Source organism: Triplophysa rosa, linkage group LG12, assembly GCF_024868665.1.
Source record: "Triplophysa rosa linkage group LG12, Trosa_1v2, whole genome shotgun sequence".
NCBI classification, from domain to species: Eukaryota; Metazoa; Chordata; class Actinopteri; order Cypriniformes; family Nemacheilidae; genus Triplophysa; species Triplophysa rosa.
This window is the reverse complement of record NC_079901.1, coordinates 13,294,866-13,320,325: the sequence shown is the minus strand read 5'-3', so window position 1 is coordinate 13,320,325 and position 25,460 is coordinate 13,294,866. Positions and strand designations below refer to the sequence as shown.

General features: G+C 39.2%; 1 protein-coding gene across 3 annotated transcripts in view; it reads left to right on the top strand.

Annotated features, from left to right (window-relative positions):
- Positions 1-24,781, top strand: part of b3gat1a (beta-1,3-glucuronyltransferase 1 (glucuronosyltransferase P) a) — a 71,833-nt gene extending 47,052 nt beyond the window's left edge. For 2 of the 3 annotated variants that reach the window (XM_057348149.1, XM_057348148.1), the window contains 7 exons: positions 7,830-7,963; positions 8,621-8,763; positions 11,986-12,057; positions 12,148-12,656; positions 17,448-17,744; positions 20,383-20,486; positions 20,657-24,781. In XM_057348149.1, coding sequence (XP_057204132.1) covers positions 8,652-8,763; positions 11,986-12,057; positions 12,148-12,656; positions 17,448-17,744; positions 20,383-20,469 — 1,077 coding nt within the window. In that variant the 5' untranslated portion in view covers positions 7,830-7,963; positions 8,621-8,651 and the 3' untranslated portion in view covers positions 20,470-20,486; positions 20,657-24,781. The remainder of the gene's footprint in view (positions 1-7,829; positions 7,964-8,620; positions 8,764-11,985; positions 12,058-12,147; positions 12,657-17,447; positions 17,745-20,382; positions 20,487-20,656) is intronic. The other variant, XM_057348150.1, reaches the window with a different exon arrangement.
- Positions 24,782-25,460: the final 679 nt, after the last annotated feature.

The following is a 25,460-nucleotide window of genomic DNA, read 5'->3' as shown; positions in this document are numbered from 1 at the left end:
ATTTTACTTTACTACATTATATATATATATATATATATATACTGTATAGATAGATACTGTATAGATAATTTCATAAAATGCATTTTTTACATGTTTTTTTACCTTACCTTTATACTTAAGTACATTAAAAATCTACTATCTTACTTTTACTCAAGTAAAATGATTTTTGAGTAAATTACTTGAGTAAAAGTAAGAAAGTACTTTTTTTAATGTAAAAATTGCCATGTATTTTTTCAAATGTAGTTGAGTAAAAAGTATGATATATGCCATGCTTTATAATGTATGGAAGTAAAATATTTCCAAAGTAAAAAATGATACTCCTCTTTGCTACTTTATTGGTCAATGTAGAAAACACACAGAGATAATTAAAAATGTAACTCTAGTTAGAAAGATGGATGGATTGATACTTGGATGGATAGATTGACAGATGGATGCATACTGTAGATGGATATATGGATGGATAGTTAGATCTATTACACACAAAGCCTTTTACTATAAAAAACAGCAGCTTCACTATCTTTACTATCAAGATTATTTATACTGTTCATGCTATGCTAAGTTCAGGTAAATTGGCTTGGTATATATATATATATATATATATATATATAAATAACCTGTATTGCCACCTCTCTTTGCAGTTTTCTAATTCATTTCCGTGCCGCGTACAGAGCGGGGTCCAGCGGTCAGGAAATTATTGAATAAATACAGTGGGAAGGAACAGAAATGAGCTGGTCAGGGCTTTAATACGTTCTGCTCTGTTCAGCGCTCTCAGGTCTGGGAATGCATTTCAATCAGCTCATTCTGAAGAGATGAAGGAGAAATATGAAAATAGATGCTTTATCAACTTCATCTTTCATTACTGAGATTACAAATCCCCAGGCATCACAGCTCAAAATCCTCTAAGTAGCAGACACTTCGCCAGATACCCCACGTATGAAGTTAGTGGGTGGTTGACCGAGGTGAGTGACCGCAGCACCTGTCAAAACGGATCGAGCCGCTTTGGCAGCCAGGTCTTCACGACAGGATGGTAGTTATCCACCTGGAGGCGTTCTCTTCACAGCTGGTTGAGTGTGGTTGACGCATCAGGTCTATCCTGTCAGATAGTGATTGGTGATGCTGTGTGTGATTCAGGCTGTCATTTTGAAATTTCACCTATAGTGAATATAGTACACTTTAGTGTATCACAGTGTTGTTTTGCAGTATAGACACACTTTAGATGTTAATATTATCTAACATATTATCTAATATCAAATGAATATACATTAATGTCTTTATCTTTGAAGTAAAGAGTCTTAGTCCAATGTCTAAGGCCATGTTACACAATGAAAAACAGAAAGGTTTTTCCTTTGCATTTTTTTAAAGTTTCACATACGCACGGCAATGTAGTCAAAATCCTCTGCGTTTAGATTTATACAAATCCACGAAAATGACTAGAAGTATTGAGCATGCCAGTAGTAGGCGACATCACGTAATATACACTCACCTAAAGGATTATTAGGAACACCATACTAATACGGTGTTTGACCCCCTTTCGCCTTCAGAACTGCCTTAATTCTACGTGGCATTGATTCAACAAGGTGCTGAAAGCATTCTTTAGAAATGTTGGCCCATATTGATAGGATAGCATCTTGCAGTTGATGGAGATTTGTGGGATGCACATCCAGGGCACGAAGCTCCCGTTCCACCACATCCCAAAGATGTTCTATCGGGTTGAGATCTGGTGACTGTGGGGGCCATTCTAGTACAGTGAACTCATTGTCATGTTCAAGAAACCAATTTGAAATGATTCGAGCTTTGTGACATGGTGCATTATCCTGCTGGAAGTAGCCATTAGAGGATGGGTACATGGTGGTCATAAAGGGATGGACATGGTCAGAAACAATGCTCAGGTAGGCCGTGGCATTTAAACGATGCCCAATTGGCACTAAGGGGCCTAAAGTGTGCCAAGAAAACATCCCCCACACCATTACACCACCACCACCAGCCTGCACAGTGGTAACAAGGCATGATGGATCCATGTTCTCATTCTGTTTACGCCAAATTCTGACTCTACCATTTGAATGTCTCAACAGAAATCGAGACTCATCAGACCAGGCAACATTTTTCCAGTCTTCAACTGTCCAATTTTGGTGAGCTCGTGCAAATTGTAGCCTCTTTTTCCTATTTGTAGTGGAGATGAGTGGTACCCGGTGGGGTCTTCTGCTGTTGTAGCCCATCTGCCTCAAGGTTGTGCGTGTTGTGGCTTCACAAATGCTTTGCTGCATACCTCGGTTGTAACGAGTGGTTATTTCAGTCAAAGTTGCTCTTCTATCAGCTTGAATCAGTCGGCCCATTCTCCTCTGACCTCTAGCATCAACAAGGCATTTTCGCCCACAGGACTGCCGCATACTGGATGTTTTTCCCTTTTCACACCATTCTTTGTAAACCCTAGAAATGGTTGTGCGTGAAAATCCCAGTAACTGAGCAGATTGTGAAATACTCAGACCGGCCCGTCTGGCACCAACAACCATGCCACGCTCAAAATTGCTTAAATCACCTTTCTTTCCCATTCTGACATTCAGTTTGGAGTTCAGGAGATTGTCTTGACCAGGACCACACCCCTAAATGCATTGAAGCAACTGCCATGTGATTGGTTGATTAGATAATTGCATTAATGAGAAATTGAACAGGTGTTCCTAATAATCCTTTAGGTGAGTGTACATGCAGATGACATCATCATTTTCACACTTGAGCATTTTCGGGATTTACATGGACAGGTTTAAAGGTACAGTTTGTTACAATTTTGCAGTAAAATATCCAAAAACCACTAGGCCAGTGTCATATATTTTGTTCATCTGAGTACTTACAATATCTCAAATGTTTCCAACTACTTGTCGTGAGAAAATAGCCATTCTAAACAGTAACACGGGGCTGTGCAGTCGCCTGTCAATGGCGTCATAATCCATTACCCTTTGTTACCACCTTTACTGACGTAGAAACCGCATGACAACAGTGTCATGGACAAATGCGGAAGTAGTGTCTAGCGTCTTAGCAAGCCACTAGCTTGTTTCGAGCAGTCACTTATTTATGGACCACAATTATACGCAACATTTATAAAACTTTACCTCATCCGCTAACATGATTTCTCGTTCCCATCTGATTGATGGCCATCAGCGGTGGAGTTGAAGACAACAGATCCCATCATTCCACGCTCCTTCACAGCATCATCAAGCTACGCCATTGTTGTTGTTTTGATCGTGCGCCCTCTAGCGGCGGGTTTTACAAACTGTAGCTTTAAGGCTTTGCTTTCAAAGATATTTTTTGAGGTTTAAGTTTATTCCCTACACTCTCCGAAAATAGGTACAAAAGCTGTCACTGGGACGGTACCCCTTAAAAATGTATTAATATGTAACGTTTAGGTACATTTGATACCCATGTCTACCTTTGAGGTAATATGCACTCTTTAGGTGTACATTTTAAAACCACCCTAGTGACAGCTTTTGTACCTTTTGTGTACTAATGTAAAAGTTCTTTTTACTAAACTGATGTTTATCAGTGCATGTTCCTTCAGTGTGTTCCAGATCAAACAGCTTGTCTTGTCTGGCTGTTTTCAGTTTTTTTCTCTGAGGGTCAGTACTGTGTTTTAACCTTGAGTTACACATTCAGCATACACGTCTGTCGGTGCGATATCCTGGGAGCAGCATTATTTCAGTAAAACCAGCCTGTTATATCGCTTTAGGGTTCTGCACTGCACAGCCGTCTGAGAGATGTAGACTCAGCATCTTGCATTTACAGACAGTTTCATATTGAATTCCCACGCTTGATAAGTCTATCAAGACAGAAGGTGGTCTGCAGGTAGGTGAACTGGCTGATGTGCGGTTAGTAGGGCTGCACGAGAATTTATTGCGATACCACAAAATCCTATTGTAATCGAGCTGGCTGCGATATGCAATGTGTCGATATTTTTTTAATGCGTAGCTTGTCCGTGAAGCACGTCTCTGGGATCAGTAGGAAATGCTGCTCGATCTAAAAAGCAGTGCGAGTTTGAGTCGCTTATAATGTGCATTTGAAAAAGCAACACCCGTCAAACATGATCATTATAAATATACTTTATTATCATAAAAATACCTGATGAGGCTAGAGTAACAGTGATAAAAAGATGTCCATAGGCATTTCCTAGATTCTAGAACGTGTTATGGTCTTCTTCTGCAGTGCGTATTTGGAGTTTCCGCAGGAGAGCGCCCTCTGGTTTTCGGATGCAGCAGCATTTTCCTGTACTTCACTCAAAAGCTGTGCCTAATAAGGCCCAATCCCAATTCTATTTTCTACCCCTTCGCCTACCCCTCGCCCCTTCCCCTTGCCTCTTGAAACAAAGTGGCAAGGGGAAGGGCTACACATTTTCCGCTAAGAAATGGGACACCACTACTACACTGTTATACGTCATCATATACGTCGTTGCTAGCTCGTCACGTCAGAGGACATGTGCCGATGCACCGGGTATATGACATAAAAATATATTTTCTAGTATCGTGCAATCAGTGCTGTCCGCTAGCAAACTTTAGCGATTTTTTTGCAAACGTTAAAAGAACATCACCGTAAATACTAACACAAGATTGAATGTAACATACATAAAAGGAAAAATTGTCATAAAAATCCTTATTAATGGCAAAAATTACTTACATTTATGGGTCTGCTTGCTCGAGTGAGCGGCCATGTTGGAAATTTCTCTTAGCCCTTCGTTTGAAGTGAGGTCCCGAAAAATCTTTGTTTGAAGGGCTATCTGGCCCTTACCCTTACCCCTAGCCCTCCAACCAAAAGAGAATTGAGACACCACTACCCCTTCACGTGAACGCGCCAAACGGAGGGGTAGGGGAAAGTGTAGGGTAAGGGGTAGAATTGGGATTGGGCCAATCATGTGATATTTATCGTCGGTTTATCGTGACAGCCCTAGCTGTTAGTACAATTTGTTATGGAATAAGTGAGCATAAACTGATTAAACTGAAATTTCCTGACAGTCACGGGCCATGGCTAAGTACAACATAATACAACAAATCAATGATGAAATATTTGAAACATGATGTTTATTATTGTTGTTTTTTATTATTAGATAACTCTCAGGAATACTTCATTCTGATTGGTCGATTAGGGTATTCTGAGATTTATGGTATACTTTTGTATAATGATTGCTAAACTTGTTGTGCTTCATGCTCGTGTTCTTTGTAGATTATTCCGTCAAGTCAAGTCTAGTAAGTGTTTAGTTTAGTTATGTCAAGTGTTGTTTAGTTTACTGTTTAGTGAGTCTACGTCCTGTTTGGCTATCGCGTTATCATGTTATTGTCTATACCCCATCGTGGGTTTTTGTTTTGTTTTCGTGTTTAAATAAATCCCAAAACCCAGCAGGCAGCTAAAATGGACGAGGCAGCGCCGTTCCTGCGATCTCGCCAAGCCCACTTGCTGTTTGGAATCCGTCAGGGGAATTACGGGAACCTATCGAGCATTCTCGGCGGTGGTGGAGGAGACCGAGTTTAGTGAGGCAGAGTTAATTGTGATTTTCGACTGCTGCCTCACTCGGCGCCTCACGCCGTCGGAGAAGAGGTTGCTGGGACCCCTAGGGTTTGCGGATATGGTCAGGTACGTGGCAACCGGGACGATCCCGGGAGCAAGGTCCCAGTCAGAACTCCCGCCCTGCGATTGGTCGTACCGGAAGACCTCATCCTAGCTGCCGTCACCCAGGGGGACTCAGTACCCTCTGGCTTGAGCTCCATGGTCCCCGATCCTCCTGGCGGCGCCCGTGGCAAGCGGGGGAGGAGAGATTCGGGGACGACGTCTGCGGACTCCTCCGACACGGAACTCCCTCCGTCCTGCACGGTTCCGACCAAGTCGGCCACGGGCCCGGTGGTCTGGAAAAAGGGGGAGAGGTGTCGCAGAGGAGTGTCCAGTCCGGTGCAGCCGGTGTCCAGTCCGGTGCAGCCGGTGTCCAGTCCGGTGCAGCCGGCGTCCAGTCCGGTGCAGCCGGTGTCCAGTCCGATGTCAAGTCCGGTGCAGCCGGTGTCCAGTCCGGTGCAACCGGTGTCCAGTCCGATGTCAAGCCCGATACAGCCAGTGTCCAGTCCGGTACAGCCAGTGTCCAGTCCGGTGCAGCCGGCCTTCCAGCTGGCGTCTAGCCGTGTCCGGCCGGCAGCCAAGTCTGCCCTTACCAAGTCCCCCGGGACTCCACGCTTTCGAGCGTCCCCCCGGACTGTGACTTCCCCACCCAGCCCCACCCCTTTTGGACTTCCCCCCATGGACTTTGTGGTTCCCCCTCCCCCCTCCCTTGTTTGTTATTTTTTGTTATGTCACCCCAACCCTATGATCATGTTTTCTTGTTTGCCCTTGATTTTGTTTGCCATCTGTTTGTCTCAGTCTGTCTTGTCCTGTAAGTCACCTTGAGGAGGGTCAGGATGTCGCTCCTTAAGGCGGGGGTTCTGTCATGATTCTGCCTCATCTTGTCATATCTTTCTTGATCTTGTGGCAGGATCCCTTGTTTAATGTGGAGAGAGAGATTTTGACCCTTTTGGCGTTCCATACTCTCTCTCCGGTGTCTGTCTCTAAGCCCCGCCCTCTCGTTAGCTTCCCCTTAGTGTTTGATCCCTGTCACCTGCCCGTCACCCTCCCGTGTTATCATCCCTCATTTGTATTCTCCCTATAAAATGCCCTTGTGTTTCATTGTCCTGTGGTCGGTCATTGTATTCACTGTGTATATTGTACTTGTCTGCTTACCTGTACTTACCGTTGTGCTTCATGCTCGTGTTCTTTGTAGATTATTCCGTCAAATCAAGTCTAGTAAGTGTTTAGTTTAGTTAATGTCAAGTGTTGTTTAGTTTAGTGAGTCTACGTCCTGTTCGGCTATCGCGTTTTCCCTGTGTTATTGTCTATACCCCATCGTGGGTTTTTGTTTTGTTTTCGTGTTTAAATAAACCCCTTCACTACTGCTGCCTGCAATTGGGTTCTTCCTCGTATTTCATGACAATCCCTTTCATATTCTACTACTCTTGATATGATTTTATGTTATCACATACATAAAAAATGCACTAACGGCAGATGCATTTAATTTCGAAAAAGAAAACCAACCAAAACATCCTCACTTAAAATGTTTTTGATGTTGACACACTGTTATTTTTTGAACTCCTAACCCTGCATTTCTATTTTATATAAGGTAAAAAAAACATGGGGCAAAAAATCAACTCTCTCTCGCTTTCTCATTTCTCTTCAATTTATCTGCCCCCAGAGATGCTAAAAATACACTGTCGCTACTGCAGTCAACCAGCATTTGTGCTACAGCCTACACACACACAGACAGGCCTGGTTTAAGTCAGCGCATCATCATACCCAGCTATCCTGTGCGTGTCTGGATGGGTTTCAGCTATAATAGTTTCATAACGGAATTATTATTCTCTCAGGAAGAGGTTTGGCACAGAGGGCAGCTGACAGCTAATTCATCTGTTCTTGTATTGCAAATATTACCACTGAGATTAAGCGAGAGGGAGAGCAAATAAATACTGCTCCAAATACAAAAAGATTCATTTATCAGCTCTGGATTGCTTTACCAGATATTAATATTGTGATTTGGGGCCAAGAAGCATTTGTCACTGTAACAGTTGGATAGGAGATGGAGGAAGGACAACATAGCAACTGTCTCATAATCTGTACCGTGTGCTTGGCCTCATATTTCACAAAAACTGAAATTAAATGAGAGAATCTGCAGAGTCAATGATGTTTGCTAGAAATAGGCATGTAAAAATGTTTTCTAATCCATCACAATGTCAAAAGTGTTTGACTGAGTTTGTAAAAGTTCTTTTTGTATGTTTTAGGTACGTTGGCTACATCAGAGCATGAGGTGCTCTGGGAGCCGGCAGCGTGGTGGATGACCTCCAGGATGCGGCCGTCCCAGGTGGACCTTACGCTTGTGCCCATCCGCTGTTTCTGAGGAGATCCAGATCGTATTGTAAACACGCACATACTTTTTTACCCTTAACAGTGATTTCATTTGTGTGTTCTTACCACATTGGCTAATTGACTTTCCTGTTTAAACATCAAAAATGGGAAAGAACAGTTTGCCAGTGGGGTTAATTCAATAAATAAACTTAATTCAAGATATGAAGAGTTTGGTTCCAAAATGAGATAACTCTTTTTGGAACCAAACTCTTCATATGTTCTTTATGAACTAACTTGCTTCTCAAGTAAATGTATGTTGTTGTAGGAATGTTTTGCTGTTTTCCTGGAAAATAAAGCAAAAAGGATTAGGAAAGAAATAAAAACGCATGAGACATTTGTTAACATACTGTAGTGCTTTATTTGTAGATAGCACCACTCAGATAATTTCCTTTGAATACTTAAAGATGCTTTCGTAATGCTTTGATGTGATTATATTTTGAAGACGTTCATATCTAAACGCATTAGAAATAGCACGTGGCTTGGTTAGATAAAACGTACAGATTAGGTTGTGTCACCTGGGATCTTAAATGGACGTTTTTGTGGATTATTTTACTTAGCATAAATGGAGCTGAAGTGTAATAAAATCTTTTTAATTCGATTTTATGAAGTGACAGGAGGTAAACATATCATCTCATTTACACGCTCTCTTTTCATTTCGCGCTCTCAGGTAATGACCACGCATAGAACCAGCCCTGGAGATGCCGAAGAGAAGAGATATTCTTGCCATCGTGTTGATTGTGTTACCGTGGACCCTTCTCATCACTGTGTGGCACCAAAGTGCGATTGCCCCCCTGCTTGCCATCCGAAAGGGTACTGACATCTGTTTTATATACACTGATATGAACTTCTGTTGAAGATTACTTGAGCTATAAAACTGTGACAACTGTCTGCGCAAACCCAAAATGACTTTCTGATCTATTGGATTTATTCATTTGATGGTTGTATGAATCTGGTCTCATCTCTAGGACATTTGCATTTTGTTCTTGTAAAAATGATCTTTTAAACAGTGTTAAAGAGGTGGTGCTTAACAAGATTAATGTTCCTGCCACTTGAATACAAATTTGTTTTCTCGCTAACCAACCTAAAAAACCATGAGCTTCATATTCGTCTCTCGGCTCATTCATTTCATGTGACCTAATTTAAAAAGTCACTATACATAAGATCAAACTAAATTCCACTTTCTACCACTTCAGACAGTTTCTGAGTGCAAGAATCCAAATGACTCAAATGAAATTATCCAGCCACTTTGAGAGCTTCTCATTTATTCAGCAGATAAATTGTGAAAGAATTTTGCAATAAAACCACCCTCTTTGGTGCGTTTTTGGTGGCTCTGAGTCAAAATTACCAGTTATCACGTCTGCGGTTTATTTTAGCACCCTCATTGAAACCCTTATGTAAGTGGATGATTCATATAGATGACAAGCTGAACACAAACTGTTCTTTAGGGGCTTATGGGGCAAAGCTGGCAATCTATAGGCTTCACAACCATCCACTGGTCACTAACGACCTCTAGCTCCACCTACAGGAACATTTGAAGATCTATACATTTGACCATATTAAAGGGGTCATATGGCGCAAAAACATGTTTTTGTGTGTCTTTGGTGTGTTATAAGTTGCCCATGCATGTGTTAGACACGTAAAATTGCAAAAATTAAAGTGTCGGAACAAAAGATGCATCCTATCTAAAAGCGAATGTTCACCCAGACCTGCCTGAAACGCCTCGTGTAACCACACCCCCACAAATCTATGTCAGTTCGTGGTGTGATTTGACTAAGACCGCCCAAATGTATACACAAGTAAGGTGGGCGTACCTGTCAGTACAATTGCTTTGGAACCTGATGTTCCAAATATGGTAAGAGGCGTTACATTTCCGTCACACGCTTGCCGTATTCGACCAATCACCTCGCACTGGTTAAGCTTTTCAGAGCGATGAGCTTTGTAAAAAATCTGCGCGTTTCAGAGAGGCGGAGCAAAGAGGAGATACAAACATGCTCGGTATGTGGAAAACACAGCGTTTTTGAACCTTAAATCATGTATGCATTGCATTACATCTAAAACAAACCATAATATTCGTTTTAGCCCTGTCATATGACCCCTTTAATATCATTGGCTATTGGAGAAATGTGTTCATAAAACTTCATTATGAAACGATCATCTTGGGTCTGTGTGATGCCTTGGAGGCAGGGAACATCTGGACTGTTAACGGAGTGCGCTAATCTACACGGTGCTAAAATGACTAGAGAGAAAGCATGGCACTAATTGAACGTGATAAAGATCTGATGTGTGAGGTGCCACCATAATTTCTTCCCTTAATAAGATTTCAGCGTGATCATGCTGAAGCTGCCCACTCCATCATTTTTGGTAGAAGATATTTGGTAGCACTGTGTGATCATTCCCAGCAAAAACCTTCCACCATGCTCATTTAATTAGTCTTTTCAAACATTCTGTCAATTACTCGGCCTCATGTTGTTTTAAACCCACATAATTGACCTTCTCTTTGGTAGAATACGATGAAAAATGAACTGGCTGCTCTTTTCAAATAATTGCTAGAAATTGGGGACAGTCCAGCCTAAAAAACTTCACATCGTCACTGAGCTTCCAAAACCTCAGATCTCCAAATTTGCTGTTTCTCAGGGAATGGCAAAAGCACTGTACTTTCTAAATGATTAAGTATTATGTTGATAAAGATGACAAGCACTTTCTAAGTGCTTTTTTTATTTAGCCTAGTTGTGCAAGCACTGTCAAGCTTGTGCAGAGGCAGCAGCTTTTGCCAGAGGGGAACTGGAATCCCCTGGTTGGGCACAGGTTCTCCTGAGGTTTTTTTTCTCCATTGGAGTTTTGGGTTCCTCGCCACCCTTTGCATGCTGTTTTTTTGCACTATTTGCCTGGCCGAGGGGGCTGCTTTAGAATTTAAAAGTTTAAATTTAGAAGTTTTCTTAATATTGCATATAGGAATTTATAATCTGTTATATTTGACCTGTGCTTCTCTCTCCTTTATCTTAAATGTGCGCTCTCACTGTGCGTGCGTGCGTACTTGTCTGTGTACGTGTGTGTGTGCGTGCGCGTCCATGTGTCTGCGCGTCCATGTGTGTGTGTCTATGTCTATGTGTGTTAGTACGTGTGAATATTGTGTGTGTGGAGTGTTTTGTATGTGGGTGTGTCTGTCTTCTGTGTTTTCACCTTTTTCTTGTTTTTACAGGTACAACTTTAATTGTTTTGCTTATAGTCAATATGTCTCATGTACAGCTGCTTTGTAACAATGAAAATTGTAAAAAGCGCTATATAAATAAAGTTGAGTTGAGTTGAGTTAATACTTTTTATTTGTTAGATATTTGCAAACCCCAGTGACCAACAGAAAGAGGGTGACTAATAATAATCACAAAAGTCACTCCAAAATATGGAGATGCGAGGTTTAAGAAGGACAGCAGTGATATTCAAGTTTTCTAAAACATTACATTATCTTTGTGTAAGGAACAGACTGAACCCAGCTACCAAAAATATGTTTCAAGAATGTTTTTTTACATTCTCATTATGTTTTACGTTATTTTGGAGTATTTCTAAATGTTCCACTAACAATCTAACATATTTATAACGTTAAGCAATGACATGTAATTTTGATAAAATGTTCTTTTAATGTTACTGCAAAAAACATTTTGATAACCTTTAGACAACTTTTAGGGAGCGTCGCCAAATTTCTCAGAAAGTTCTTTGTTAGCTGGGAATTAAGTCTTTTTTCACTGGTATTCTTTCCTACTGAAATGGGCTCCAAAAATATCACATCAACACCAAATTGTTTTGGATCCAAACATCATTCACGTCAATATGTTTTATCCTTTACACATATTTTTACTTTTGTATTCTATGGAAAAAGGAAATTCATATGGGTTGTAAATGGGGGTTAGTAAATTGTTCATTAAGCATAAAAAACTAGATCATAGACAAGTCAACTTGTGCATTGTGGGTTTAAATCACTGCCACCCCTTTGGAGTAACAATATTATGATCTCACGGTTCCTGCTCTCACCCCCTCCAGTCTGTCACCATCTAGTAAAAGAGATCTTAATCATACCAGAGCGACTAACCATCCACCGACAGCGGCTAGCAGGTACTCCTCTAAGGTTTGTGGCATGCGTCAATCATAAAGAGAGCAACCTTGGGTGTGCTAATGCCTTAATTCTCTTTCTGTGTCCCCTAGATGATGGGACGGAGGCCAGACACGAGGCCGGTCCGGCCACAGACTCGAAGGAATACTGCTCACAAGACAAGGACATAGTTGAGGTGGTCCGTACGGAATATGTGTACACACGACCCCCACCCTGGTCAGATGTATTGCCCACCATCCACGTCATTACCCCGACATACAGCCGCCCGGTGCAGAAGGCTGAGCTAACGCGACTGGCAAACACTTTCCTCCATGTGCCCAACCTACACTGGATCCTAGTGGAGGACTCTCAAAGGAGAACCCCTTTAGTTACGCGGTTGCTGAGGGAGACGGGACTTAACTACACGCACCTCAACGTGGAGACCCCGAGGAACTATAAGCTGCGGGGGGACACGAGAGATCCCAGGATTCCTCGAGGAACCATGCAGAGGAACCTGGCTCTGAGATGGCTCCGGGAGACATTCAGCTCCAACAGCAGCCAGGCGGGAATCGTCTACTTTGCGGATGATGATAATACGTACAGTTTGGAGCTCTTTGAGGAGGTAAGACAAGATGGGCGTAACAGTCATCTACATGTGAAAGGATTGATCAGTTGTGTATTGTAACACATCAATTAATAGTTCTTGTTAAGTGACTGCACTTTTCATGGAGTCTGACTACTCACATTGATTCTATAATCATCTTTGTGCTAAGTGCTTCAACTCCGTGATGTGTTTGTATTATCTTTTCATCAGTCACCTACTGGTACTTGTCTGAAAAGACGGTAGAAATATCCATTTGTGTTTAATTTCACGATCATTATATGGACATTTCCACATTGACTAAACTTTTAATGCATTTCTATATCTTGTAGTGCTGAAGGTTGCTGTAAATGCCTGTCAGGTCTTCAATTGTCTCGTCCCCATCACCCTCTTTATAGCAGATTACCTCAATAATAAACATTGATGGTGGTGAAAAAGAGTAACAGGGAAATACTTTTGAAGCGCTGACAACAGCAGGACTATAGACTATAATTAGGCTTTGAACAAAAGCTGCCACTTCTGTTGATGTATGTAGCGAAGATCTACATGCTTTCAATAGGGTACTCCAAATGGATCTTTGTGCTCCACTGATTTCACATTACCTATTGAATATCGAATCTTAAGTAAATACATTATAGTTTATTATATACTGTATGAATTATTTAAACTGGTTCTCTAGGCTGTCGTGTAGTTTTTAACATCAAAAGTCACAGTTATGTTATGCACGGCCTTCAAATCAGCAACTAACAAAAAGTCAATGCACATGAGCAGGGGCAGAATACCTTTTAAAATCTGGAATATTGTAATAGTTTGTGAATTATGCATTTGACCTTGTTTAAAACAACAACCCCACTCAGCTTGTATTATTTATTAAGCTTGCATTAAAAATGCTTATGCAGGCACTTTGAATGACAAGCTTATTTACAAATGCTGCCTATTTTTATCCCCTCTTCTCAAGGCTTTCAATTATTCATTTCTTACTTAACGTGACTAATATTTTGATGTAAAGGTCTTTCATAAAGTGTATTCGTTAGTCTATGCATTTACTATGTACTTATGCTATTAAAACAGACATTAATGAATAGCATTTATAGACAATCACCTTAAAGTGATAGATCACCCAAAATGAAAGTTCTTTCATCATTTACTCATCCTCATGTCGTTCCAAACCTGTATGACTTTTTTTCTTCTGCAGAATACAAAAGAAGATATTTTGAAGAATGTTGGTAACCAAACAACATTGAACCCCATTGACCTCCACTGTATGGACACAGAACCACTGACACATTTCTCAGAATATCTTCTTTTGTGTACCACAGAAGAAGGAATCATATACATATTTGGAATGACAAGAGGGTGAATTTTTAGGGAACTAGCGCTTTAATATCACCTTATACCACGGGGCTGTTGAATGCTTCATTCTGATTGGCTGACGAACGTTCGACGGGTGTGCATTATTTTCAGTTAAACGCACACCTATGAAGTAGTTCCAGATTTGTCTGGCGCTGGCGCAGAAATCTAGTGTCACTTTTTTCTCTACGACAGGGGTGTTAAATACAACGAAAACAAATCAAATGTAGATACTTGTCTTTTCTCTCTCAGTGAAGCAAACGCGTGTGCATGTGCACTGTCTGTCTTCCTCTCGCTCTTGGAAAACTGCATATGCAGACTCAAGCAACGCCTTCAGATGAGATGCGTAAGAAATTAGTCCTACCAGCAAGTGCATTCCGGGACAAATACCATACAAATGTCTTGAGATAAAACATAGGAACAACGTCTTGTGGTGTTGTGACCGTGGTATAAGCGGAATTATACCATGGTCTGTTTGAATACTGGATTCTGATTGGCTGGAAGGTGTGCATTAAGTCAGGGATAATATACAGGCAGCCGGTTGTTATCGCAGAAATAAGTCCCGACAGTGTGATCAGGACCCGACGCGAAGCGGAGTGTCTTGTATCACACTGAAGGGGCTTATTTCGCGATAACAGCTGGCTGCTTGTACATTATCCCGCTTATTACACGGCTACTTGCCACATGAGAAAAAAACTGGACATAAAATGTGAATTTGAAATATTTGATTAGCTCATTTTTACAGAATGCAGACCGTCCGTGAGGAAAAGACGTTTAGTTTCGGTTTTAAAGTAAGAAACGACGTTCAAACGTCACGAACAGGCAAATTGGTTTAATCATTTGTAAATATAATGTCATATACAGTATGTTATTAAAAGACCTCTTTATAATTCATTTTTGTGTAATATTAAACTGACCCTCTCAAAATGATTTGCAGCATCCAGGTTACAGGGTTTTGAGCGGTTGTTATTTGAAAATAACAACCCTTGGAATGTCGCGACTGGCCAATCAGAATCAAGCATTCAAATGAGCCGTGTAATAAAAGCCTTTATACCACGGTCTGTTTGAATACTGGATTCTGATTGGCTGGAAGGTGTGCATCAATCAGGTTGATTACATTTAAGATTAACTGACAAAATAACCATCATTTTCACCTGTTTGATCTAAAATGACACTGTAAACATCAATAAAAGCTTTAACTTGGCAAATAACCATGGTATAAGTGCATACAATTTGCGTACAATAATTCATTTGTTAAGTGGGTTTTGTTGATTTTTCTAATAATTGCTTAGTGCTATTAGGAGGTTTATGTCACACAGACTGTCCACACATGAAGTACACTTTGGACTTTTAAGTGCTGAGCTCAGAGCTAAAGGAACACAGGGTACTTTTACTTCATCATTATTCCTCTCACTTTTGTGCTTCTCTGACTTGACAATCATTTCGACATCTCCTGTGCTGAAAAATGAGTCATCTATAGGTCTAGGTTCTCTTCTTTATCTCTGTTGTTTCAGGTTGAACTCTGAGCTCATGTACCTCAAATGAGAGGCAAAAGGCAGAAAAGAGCCGTTCATTACACTAAACTAGGCCAGTCGGCTTTGTCAGCCCTGCCCCCCGACAGCTACTTTAAAAAAGATTAATTTCCTCCTGAGTCTGCAATGAGCATGCATCCTTTTTAAGAGTTATATTTTCTAATTCCAGCTGTTTTGGTTTTCGCCAACAGGTCGAGAAAACTCCCCCGTTCTTCTTGAATGAAAAACGCCCGGGGTGCAATATAATAATAGTTGTGTTGGAAGTAATTGAATGGAGGGTGACATATTAGCCAGGATTTTTTTTCTTAATGCCTGATATGGTGCAGAGGGGTCACAGTCAATTGCTTGAGTTAGATTTGAATCGGTGTGGACAGCCTATACTGTTACAGTCAGCCAAACCATCCTTTACGTTTAGCTGATGCTTAATTTATTTAGTTTCTACAAAAGCAGTGAGCGGTTTTCACAAATGAGAAAAGGAACACTGTGCCTCTCCGTCCTTTCGTAGTTCTTGGTAAATGCCTTCCCCGGACACGGTAGGTAATGCATTATGGGTATAAAGACAACTGCTGCTCTGGTCTGCTCTTGCCTTCACTATTCATTAGGCTTACCGTTCCTCTCCTTTTATGATGTGGACCACTTGCACTGGGCGGCACACAAAGCATTTTAGACGCAGGAGGGTAGGGAGCGTTTGAAGCACGAAGATTAAAGGAGCATGTGTCTGTCTCTCTCACATGTTTTCTGTCTTTTACTGTCTGTTTTCCGGTCTCTGATCACCTCACATGAGGATGGGTTCTGATGTTGAGGTCTATTTGTTGGTGTCTGAGTTACCACACTGTTCATACTGTACATGGGCCGAAGTACAGAAGTGTCTAATCAGTTTTGTGTCTGTGCCGCATGGGTCTCAGCGAGAGATAGAACAGAATCAAAGCAGGTCAAACTGCCATCGCCAGGATGAGTTTTGTGGCATTATTGGTTGGGGTATAAGGGATGAAGGGGCACCGGGTGTCAAATGCTGTTGTGATTTTATTTTCTCAAAAACACTGAATGGAAACACACTACACCACATAATTTTCCTTTTCATTATTTAATCATTTTTAAATGTTCATTTTACATAGCTAAGATTTATGCAGATAATGAGACTGATAGTTCACCCCAAAATGAAAATTCTGTCATCATTTACTCACCCTCTTGTCGTTTCAAACCTGTAGAACTTTCTTACTTCTGCAGAACCCAAAAGAAGATGTTTTGAAGAATGTTGTTTATTGGCTCCATTCACTTGCATTGATTTTGTGTCCATACAATAGAAGTAAACGGGTGCCACTGCTGTTCGGATACCAACTTTCTTCAAAATATATATTCTTTTATGTTTTGCGGGAGAAAGAAAGTCGTACAGGTTTGAAATGACAAGAGGGTGAGTAAATGATTTCATTTTTGGGTGAATTATCACTTTATGTTATTATAGTTTTATATATGTATTTTTTTTAGATTTAGTCGTTTTTTTAATAATTTATATTAGCTTTTATTTTTTTATTTAGCTTTTTTATTTTTTTTATTAAGTTTTGTTTAATTTTTAGGAATTGTATTATGTGCTTCTTTCAAAAAAATTATTTTTATTTATTTTCAGTTAATAATTTTAGTTTATTGAAGTTTATTGCTATAGTGCACCATTTTTCATTTTCATTTAGTTTAATTTTATCAAATAATATTTAGGCCGATATTTTATTTGATTTCAATTAACAAAAGTATTTTAATAGTATCAGTTTTAGTAAACTATAGTTCAAGCAACACACATTATAATACCCGATTAATATGAAAAGAAAAATTAATCATCACATATTTTAAAACGTAATATTGTACTACACTGCTGAAAAACAAACAATATTTATAATAAATATAAAAACTTCTTTCTCTCTGTCTTTTATTTCTCTAGATGCGCTCGACCCGTAAGGTATCAGTCTGGCCCGTAGCCTTTGTTGGAGGTTTACGGTACGAGTCTCCAAAGGTCAATGCAGCAGGGAAAGTCTATGGCTGGAAAACGGTTTTTGACCCTCACCGACCCTTTGCCATTGACATGGCAGGTTTTGCCATCAACCTGCGGCTCATTCTCTTAAAGCCTCAGGCCTACTTCAAGTTGAGGGGGGTGAAGGGGGGCTACCAGGAGAGCAGCTTGCTCAGAGAGCTGGTCACTCTCAATGACCTGGAACCAAAAGCTGCCAACTGCACTAAGGTGAGGAGACATCACAACATAACACATACACAAATGCGTGCCTTTTCAATGTAATGATAATAATAATAAAATGATAATGATAAACGTAGTTAGATAAATATTCTGCCATTACACACTGGTTCTAAAACCCATGGTGCTATTTTTCCCTTGGAACACAAAAGTCTTCACAGCTATAATGACTGTTCATGTCTCCTAATCTCCACAAAGCAATAACAAGAATCATAAAAGCACCTTGAAAAATAATCCATATAATTTGTGCACTAGCCCAGCTAACAGGGAATGTTATCATAAGTTTCTCTTAAATGTTCTCTAAAAGTTCTCTTAAAGTCTTCTTTTTTTGGTTAAAAGTGCTAAAAGAGCTTTTTAGCAACATTGCCATTGCTAAACATTCAAAAAATTGTAAGAATGTTATTAAAAGGTTATTATTGCATCGTTAGTGCAATATTTAAAACAAGTTTAACTTAAACATGTTAATTTTGTTAGCAAAACATTCTTAGAACAGCTGAGACATTCAAAAAATAGCACTGTAAGAAAAAAGCAGGTGTGAAAATAGATAAATACGTCGAAACGATCAAGTGGGCTTTTATTTTTGTGTTGAGCAGAAAAAAATAACAGCATACCGGTTTGGAACGATGTAAGAGTGAATAAGTAATGACAGGATAGTCATGTTTGTGTGAATTTGTAAATGTGCATGCAGCTACAGTAAATCCCTTTTTACCAATAAAAATCAACTAAATCGTTCTTTGTGCATTCGACTAAAATCTGAAACTCTGGGACATTTTATTGCATCTTAATCATGTTAATTAGTCCCTTTTGCTGCAGTGTTTGTGTGATACAAACGTGTGTGCGTGTGCGTATATGCCTATAATAAAAAAAATACATTTAATGTAGAAAGGAGCTGACTAACAGATGTTTTAATTGATGTTATTGAGCTCAGGGATATCTTACCACAAATGAGACTTAATAAGCATTTATCCATTGAGAGGCAGTTGAACCACAATCAATTCTTAGCTGTATTTTTACATACGCTCTGTTGTACTGGATTCATACTGACTGTAAACAAGAGCTCTCTGAAAACTCATTTAAACCCAAAGAAAGAAACAGGTGCAAAAGCAAGAGAGATGTTATTGAAATAAAGGTACACAGGCCTCATATAGTTACTGGAAAAGATGCAATTCTATATTATTCCATGAATTGAGGTCTACCAGTGCAACTCAACTCGCACGCACACACACACACGCACACACGCACACGCACGCACACACACACACACACACACACGCACGCACACACACACACACACACACACACACACACTAAGTTGCTTCTCAGCAGCAGTGTGTCATCCACAATTTATTTCCAAATTTAGCATGGTGCTCCTCATGGAGTGTAGATCATCTCCACATGAGAACATCTCGCTGGGTAAAAATCAGAAGTGCTGAAATATGCATCAGTTGTAGCTATCACGCAGCGTTTGCCTCATGCATGCTTCTCTCAGTATGCAGTGAGATCAAGAGCAAGTGTACATTGTATTTTAATCTCCCTATTTATGCCATAAACATGAACCAATCCGTAAAAACAAATAATCTGCCTCATTACCCTCTTGGATATTCTAATAAATGTCCAGAGTAATAAACAGTGCCCATATCATATTTTCTCATCCAATCCCCATGTTGCCGTCGTTTAGAAACAACCATCCCCCTGATCATTGGCCCTCATAAATTATGTATGATTGTGTTGAGACGGCCTGGAAGCCCCTCTTCCACTCCAGCTGGCAGTTTAACAGTCCCACTTGGAATAATGGTACATTTCTGTTTCTGTGTGTGTGCGTCCGTGTGTGTGTGTGTGTGTTCATATTTGTATATCCCGGTGGGGACCTAAACCTGAATGCACACCAACACATGGGGACTCGTGTCACGGTGGGGACCAAAATTGAGGTCCCCACGGGCAAAAAAGCTTATAAATTGTACAGAACAATATTTTTTTTAAATCTAAAAATGCAAAAAGTGTTCTATGATCTTTAGGTTTAGGGGTAGGGTTAGGGATAGGGGATAAAATATACAGTTTGTACAGTATACAACTCATTACGCCTATGGACTGTCCCCACAGAGATAGTAAACCAGACATGTGTGTGTGTGTGTGCGCGCTACTACGATATGTACTATAGATGTGGTTAGATGTTCTATCAATATTTTGAATGATCTTTTATTCATATTTTCATGTTAATTTAGTTACGTTTATTTATTTGTGTTGTGTAATTAGCTTTTTTTATTTATCGTTTATTTTTTTATATTGCTTATAAGTTTAATGTATTTAATTTATTTTACTTTAGTTTTAGTTTTTTTTTCCAGTTAATTTTCAGTTAAAAATTAAGTGCAAGTATAATGCCTCCACTTACACTTATTTCAGTTTAGTGCAGAGGCAACATTTAAAGTTTTTAAAATAATACTTAGGCCGATATTTTATTTTAATTGACAGAAATGTTTCAATAGTTGTAGTTTTAGTAAACTATAATAACCTTGGTTAAAAACATTTTGAAATCTAAAATAATTACAAAGTAATAATGGAAAAAATAGTTAAGAAAACCAAACAAAGAAAACACCTGTTCACTCAAGTAACCCAAATTTCCTTATTCCAGATTCTTGTGTGGCACACCCGGACGGAGAAACCTGTACTGGTAAACGAGGGAAAGAAAGGCTTCACAGACCCTAATGTGGAGATCTGACATCTGCTTCGTCAACGGTAATGAAAAAAGCAATCTGTTCAGACTTAATCATCTCAGTGTCGACAAGAGAACATGGGTTCATTGAAGGACATGAGGCCGTGTGTTTAAATTACAGCTGTCCCTGCCTACCTCTGTCTAACAAAACTCTGTACAGATGCGTCGCTGAATAATTCTCTTTGTGTTTCAGAGATGGTTACTGCAAGACCCAAAGCGGATGTCAGAGCGTCTTTACCACCTTGAACAGTTAGGAAGGCTTCTCCTGTAAACCACAATTTAACAAGCTCATATGGACCTCATCTAAAGCACAGATTCGTTTTTTTTAAGCCAACATGATCAGTATTTTATCAGAACAAACGTCAGGGCCAGGTGGTGCGAGACACATACAGACCGAATGGAAATAGTGGAATATATTGATAGTGTTAGAAATCTGAGAACGGGATCTTCCTCCATCCAGGAGAACTCTGCATCAGGAAGAGCTGTGAATAATGGTGACGCCAGTCTCGTGAACAGGTTTAACAGGCTGAGCCGGCACTTGACACGGTGTCAACAGTGAACGTTGATCCGTTTAAGAGACGTTTACGTTCCTTTACGTCTACAAGACTGATATTTGAACACAAAGAAGGGAATGTCTTCTTTTTACATGTGTATTTTTAAGTTTATGTTTTGTTGTTTACATTTACACTGTCTTGCTAGCACAGCACTACTGATCTTCAGATTTTTGCCTCAAAGTCAAATTCAGCTTCACTCGGCAGTAATAAACCATTATACCATTTACCAGGGCTGGCTGCTATACTGGACTTAGATATCACAAAGTTGTAACGTTTGTCTAAGACCTTAATGATATGAATAGCACTTGAACTTTGTCCTGTGTTCCTGTGGGGACACGCATTGTAAATATAACTTAAAGATGAACAATCATAGACTTCAAAGTAAAGTGATCTAGCATTCAACTGAACAAGCAATGTAACTACTGTATTTGTACCTAAGTGTAAAGTATGAAACAAACATCATTTACCACAACATCCGCATATAACACATTAAACTTTGCACTTACGTTAACACCAAAGGAGAAGGTGGAGAAGGGTTTGGTATTTCAGAATGAGGGTATTTTCACAAGTACATTCAGTATTAAATGGGTTCGCCTTAGAGAGCTGCTCAGAGCTCGCCTCAGTAAATATTCAGCTGAAGAATACATCAAACCCAAGCTGTGGGCTTTAAATCTGCAGAGGGTCGTACAGAGATGTTGCTTTGCTAATAAAGCTAACATTGAGACTGTCAGAACACATAATGTCTGGTTTCATAAAACAGCTATTTTCCTATATCAAAAATGAAGAGGCCGCATATGCATATTCTGGGTATCTTGTGGAACATCACTAAAACTGCATGGGCAAAAATATTAAACTGTGGTAGTTTGGTTATAAATCTGGCCTGAAAGCCTGGCTTCATTGGGTTGTGAATGGGGAAAGTTCACCCAAAAAGGAAATTTGTTTAATCATTTACTAATCCACATGTCATTACAAACCAGTATAACTTTCTTCTGTAGAGCACAAAAGAAGATATTTGGAAGAATGTAGGTTACCAAACAACATTGCCCCCCCTTTTGTGTCCATACAATATCTTTTGTGTTTCATATACAGGAGTCATAAACAGGTTTTTAACAACGTGAGGATGAATAAATGATGACAGATTTTTTTATTTTGGGTGAACTATCTCTTTAGCGTTTTGAGACTTAAAGCAGCAAGTCATTAGTCCTCTCTGCAGCCAACTATACTCAACATACTGTAAACACTGTATGACAATGTCATGGAAAGTATACAGAGAATCCCTAATCCTGAGCACACAACAGACAGAAAGAATAAATGAACAAACGAAAGGAATAAGAGAACAGACAGCCCTTCAGCTGTTTCATACATCAGACACTTATACTCCCACACATTTACGGGTAGATGTCACTTTTGCTATATTAAAGGCTACACATAAGCAGCGTATGAAACACATGGTCAAGCACAAATTGTTCTTTATAGTCAGAATTGTATTGTGGCTTGGGTGGCTGAACAGTGAGATTTCAAAGGGTTGGTAATTCTTGTACTGTCACTTTAACCGCCCATAATTACTTCATCAATCAGTGGTGAGGCTTAGGGTGCATAGCACATGTTTAATGGAATATAACTTTTCAAACTTTGAAGATACAGCTTACTCCTTGTGGGATGTGATGGATTATTGCTTTAGGACGTTTCGGCAAAATGACTCCTCGTTTCTTTGTCATTTCTGAAGTTTGTGAGAATCAAAGTCTTTTTTTGAGTGCGCACATAACACACTGCTCTGAGCTCTTATCTGCGGCTAACAAAGTACCACATCCCTACTGAGTTTCAAAAGCCTCTTCAGCTCACAGGGTCCTTCTGAGCAACCACACAATACACATGCAGGCTAATGAAGGACGGGAATGGAAAGAGGGAGAGCATCATTAAAATGGAAGTCTCGTGTTTGAAGCATTTCTTTATTTCAGGGTTTTTGTGCAATTAGCAAGTTATGTCCCTTAAAAGATGAACACCATAAAAGATGAGGACATTATTGTGGTATGACATGTTCGCATGTTTCTGGAGATGATTGTAATAGCATTCATTTGATTCAGAGATCATGAGGGTCAACTTCTTTGCCAGCTTGGTCTTTCATGCAGAAATCTCTCTGAAGTAAATAAATAGTTCACCTCAAAATGAAAATAATATTATGTATTATTCGTCCCTGTGTTGCTCCAAACATGTAGCTGTTGTTTTTCCTGTGAAATACAAGCAATCTTGGCTCAATATGCTGTCAATTCACTATTTTCTGAAAGCAAAAGAGGCAGGATAGACAACTGAGTTTATGATGGCTTAAATTTTGATTTGTTTTTACACAGGCCTATAACATGCCTTCGGAAATCTTAGTTCTCATAAACTAGTTGTATAATGTACTGCTATGATAGTTTAATGGGTTTTTTTTGTTTACTGACATAAATTGTTATATGGCAAGAGCAAAGCCATTTTAGAGGGGAAACAACAGCTAGCATATCGTTGCTGTTTTTCCAAAACCTTGTATGTCCAAATTCCCTTTTTTTTAGGAAATGAAAAAAAAACGCTGTACTTTTTAAATGATTAAATACTGTGTTCTCAAAGCTGAGAATGCAAAACCCAGTGACAAACATTAAAGGGTGACTAATAATAATGATTTATTATCACAAAATATGGAGATACGAGAAGGACAGCAGCAATATTTAGGATGCTAATGAATGTTTTACCTTTAAATCCAATAAAAACACTATTCACCCTTTCTTTCATGTCCAAGTTCACATTGAAAGCCGGCAAGTGCATGTACACTGAAATCAGATGATGTCACCTGTTATTTTCTTGAGAGTAATGCTGAAATCTGCTGTTCACATGTGAATTTATTGGTTTTCTGAAAAAAAGCCTTGCAAAAACAAGTCTGTTGTAACAGCTGCATTTGTTTGTGTAGGATGCTGTTACAAAGCCCACTTACTGTATTGTTAAAGAAAAACCGCTGTTGTACAAGGTTTATGTATTTATTCTCTATTGATATATTTATGTATTTATTTACATTACAGAGTCTTTTCTTATGAAAGTGAACTCAGATTTGACTGAAATGCCTGCATCTGTATCTTTACATAGACAGCACAGATTCACTGTTGTATTCTCATATTGCCTCTGAACTGGGACTTGATTGATGGACTGATGCAGAAAAACATGCAGCTTATTAGAAAATTGTTGACAAAAAAGTTGTTTTGTTGCTGACCTGCAGCCCAAGCCTTCAGATACCAAGACCATGTTTTCTGATATAGAGCTCAAAAACATTAAAAACACATGCAAAAATCCATGCCACACTTGTTTGGTTGTTTATTTTTGTAAAGGTTAGCAGATTTTCCACATTGCCCATGAAGTGTTTTTGCTGAAATGAGCAGACCTGAACAGTTACCTTCATTTTCTTTCCTACTTGCAAGACGAAACATTCTGCATGTTACTCTTGTAAATGTTTTTCTTTTTGTTCAACATATCATCTCAGAACGAAACAGAAAATAATAAATGTCTTTAAAAAAAAGAGTGTTGTGATTTATTAGATATATGTACACAGGGCTGGGAAGGTTACTTTTAAAATGTATTTCACTACAGATTACAAAATACATGCTTTAAAAAGTAATTTGTAACGTATTTCGTTAGATTACACAAGTTCTGTAACTTAATCGAAATACTTTAGAATACTTTGGAATACTGATCAGGTACGTAACACAAAGGGATCACCAAACAGAGGACTTGGTTTTCCTCTGCATTTTATTTTAAACAACATTAGTTTTCCACAATATATCTTAAAGCAACAAAGCACACAATCTTAGAAAAAAAGAAAAGGAAAAATGCTGATGCTCAAAAAGGCAGCACAATGCATTAAGAGCTGGGGTGTGAAACTTTTTTGAATTGGAGGCTAAATGTACTTATTTTATCTTCTGGGAAACATGTGGTTATACATGCTTAATGTGAAGGGCAGAACTACATGAAAAAATATCTATAAACAAATAAAAAAATCTTTACACATCATCCGTTTAAACATTTTCACACCCTTCTCTGAATGCACTGTGTTTCATGGAAACTTGTTTCCATCACTAAATAAAAAATAAAATTTTGTTGTTTCAAAATTGCAAGATTTAAACTCGCAGTTGCAAGTTATGAAGTCAGAATCCCATGAAAAACTCACAATTGCGAGATCTCGCAATTGTCATCGCAAAATCACCGATTGCTGTTTACATTAATTGCCCGTTACAGTTAAATATAAAGTTTAAATGAAATAAATGCCATTGAAATTCCAAGTAATCACTTTGGTAATCTAAAATACTTTTCAGATGTAACTATAATTTGATTGCCACCATTTAACTGTAATGAAATACAGTTACTCAAATTTTGTATTTTAAATACGTAACTAAGTTACATGTATTTCGTTACTCCCCAGCC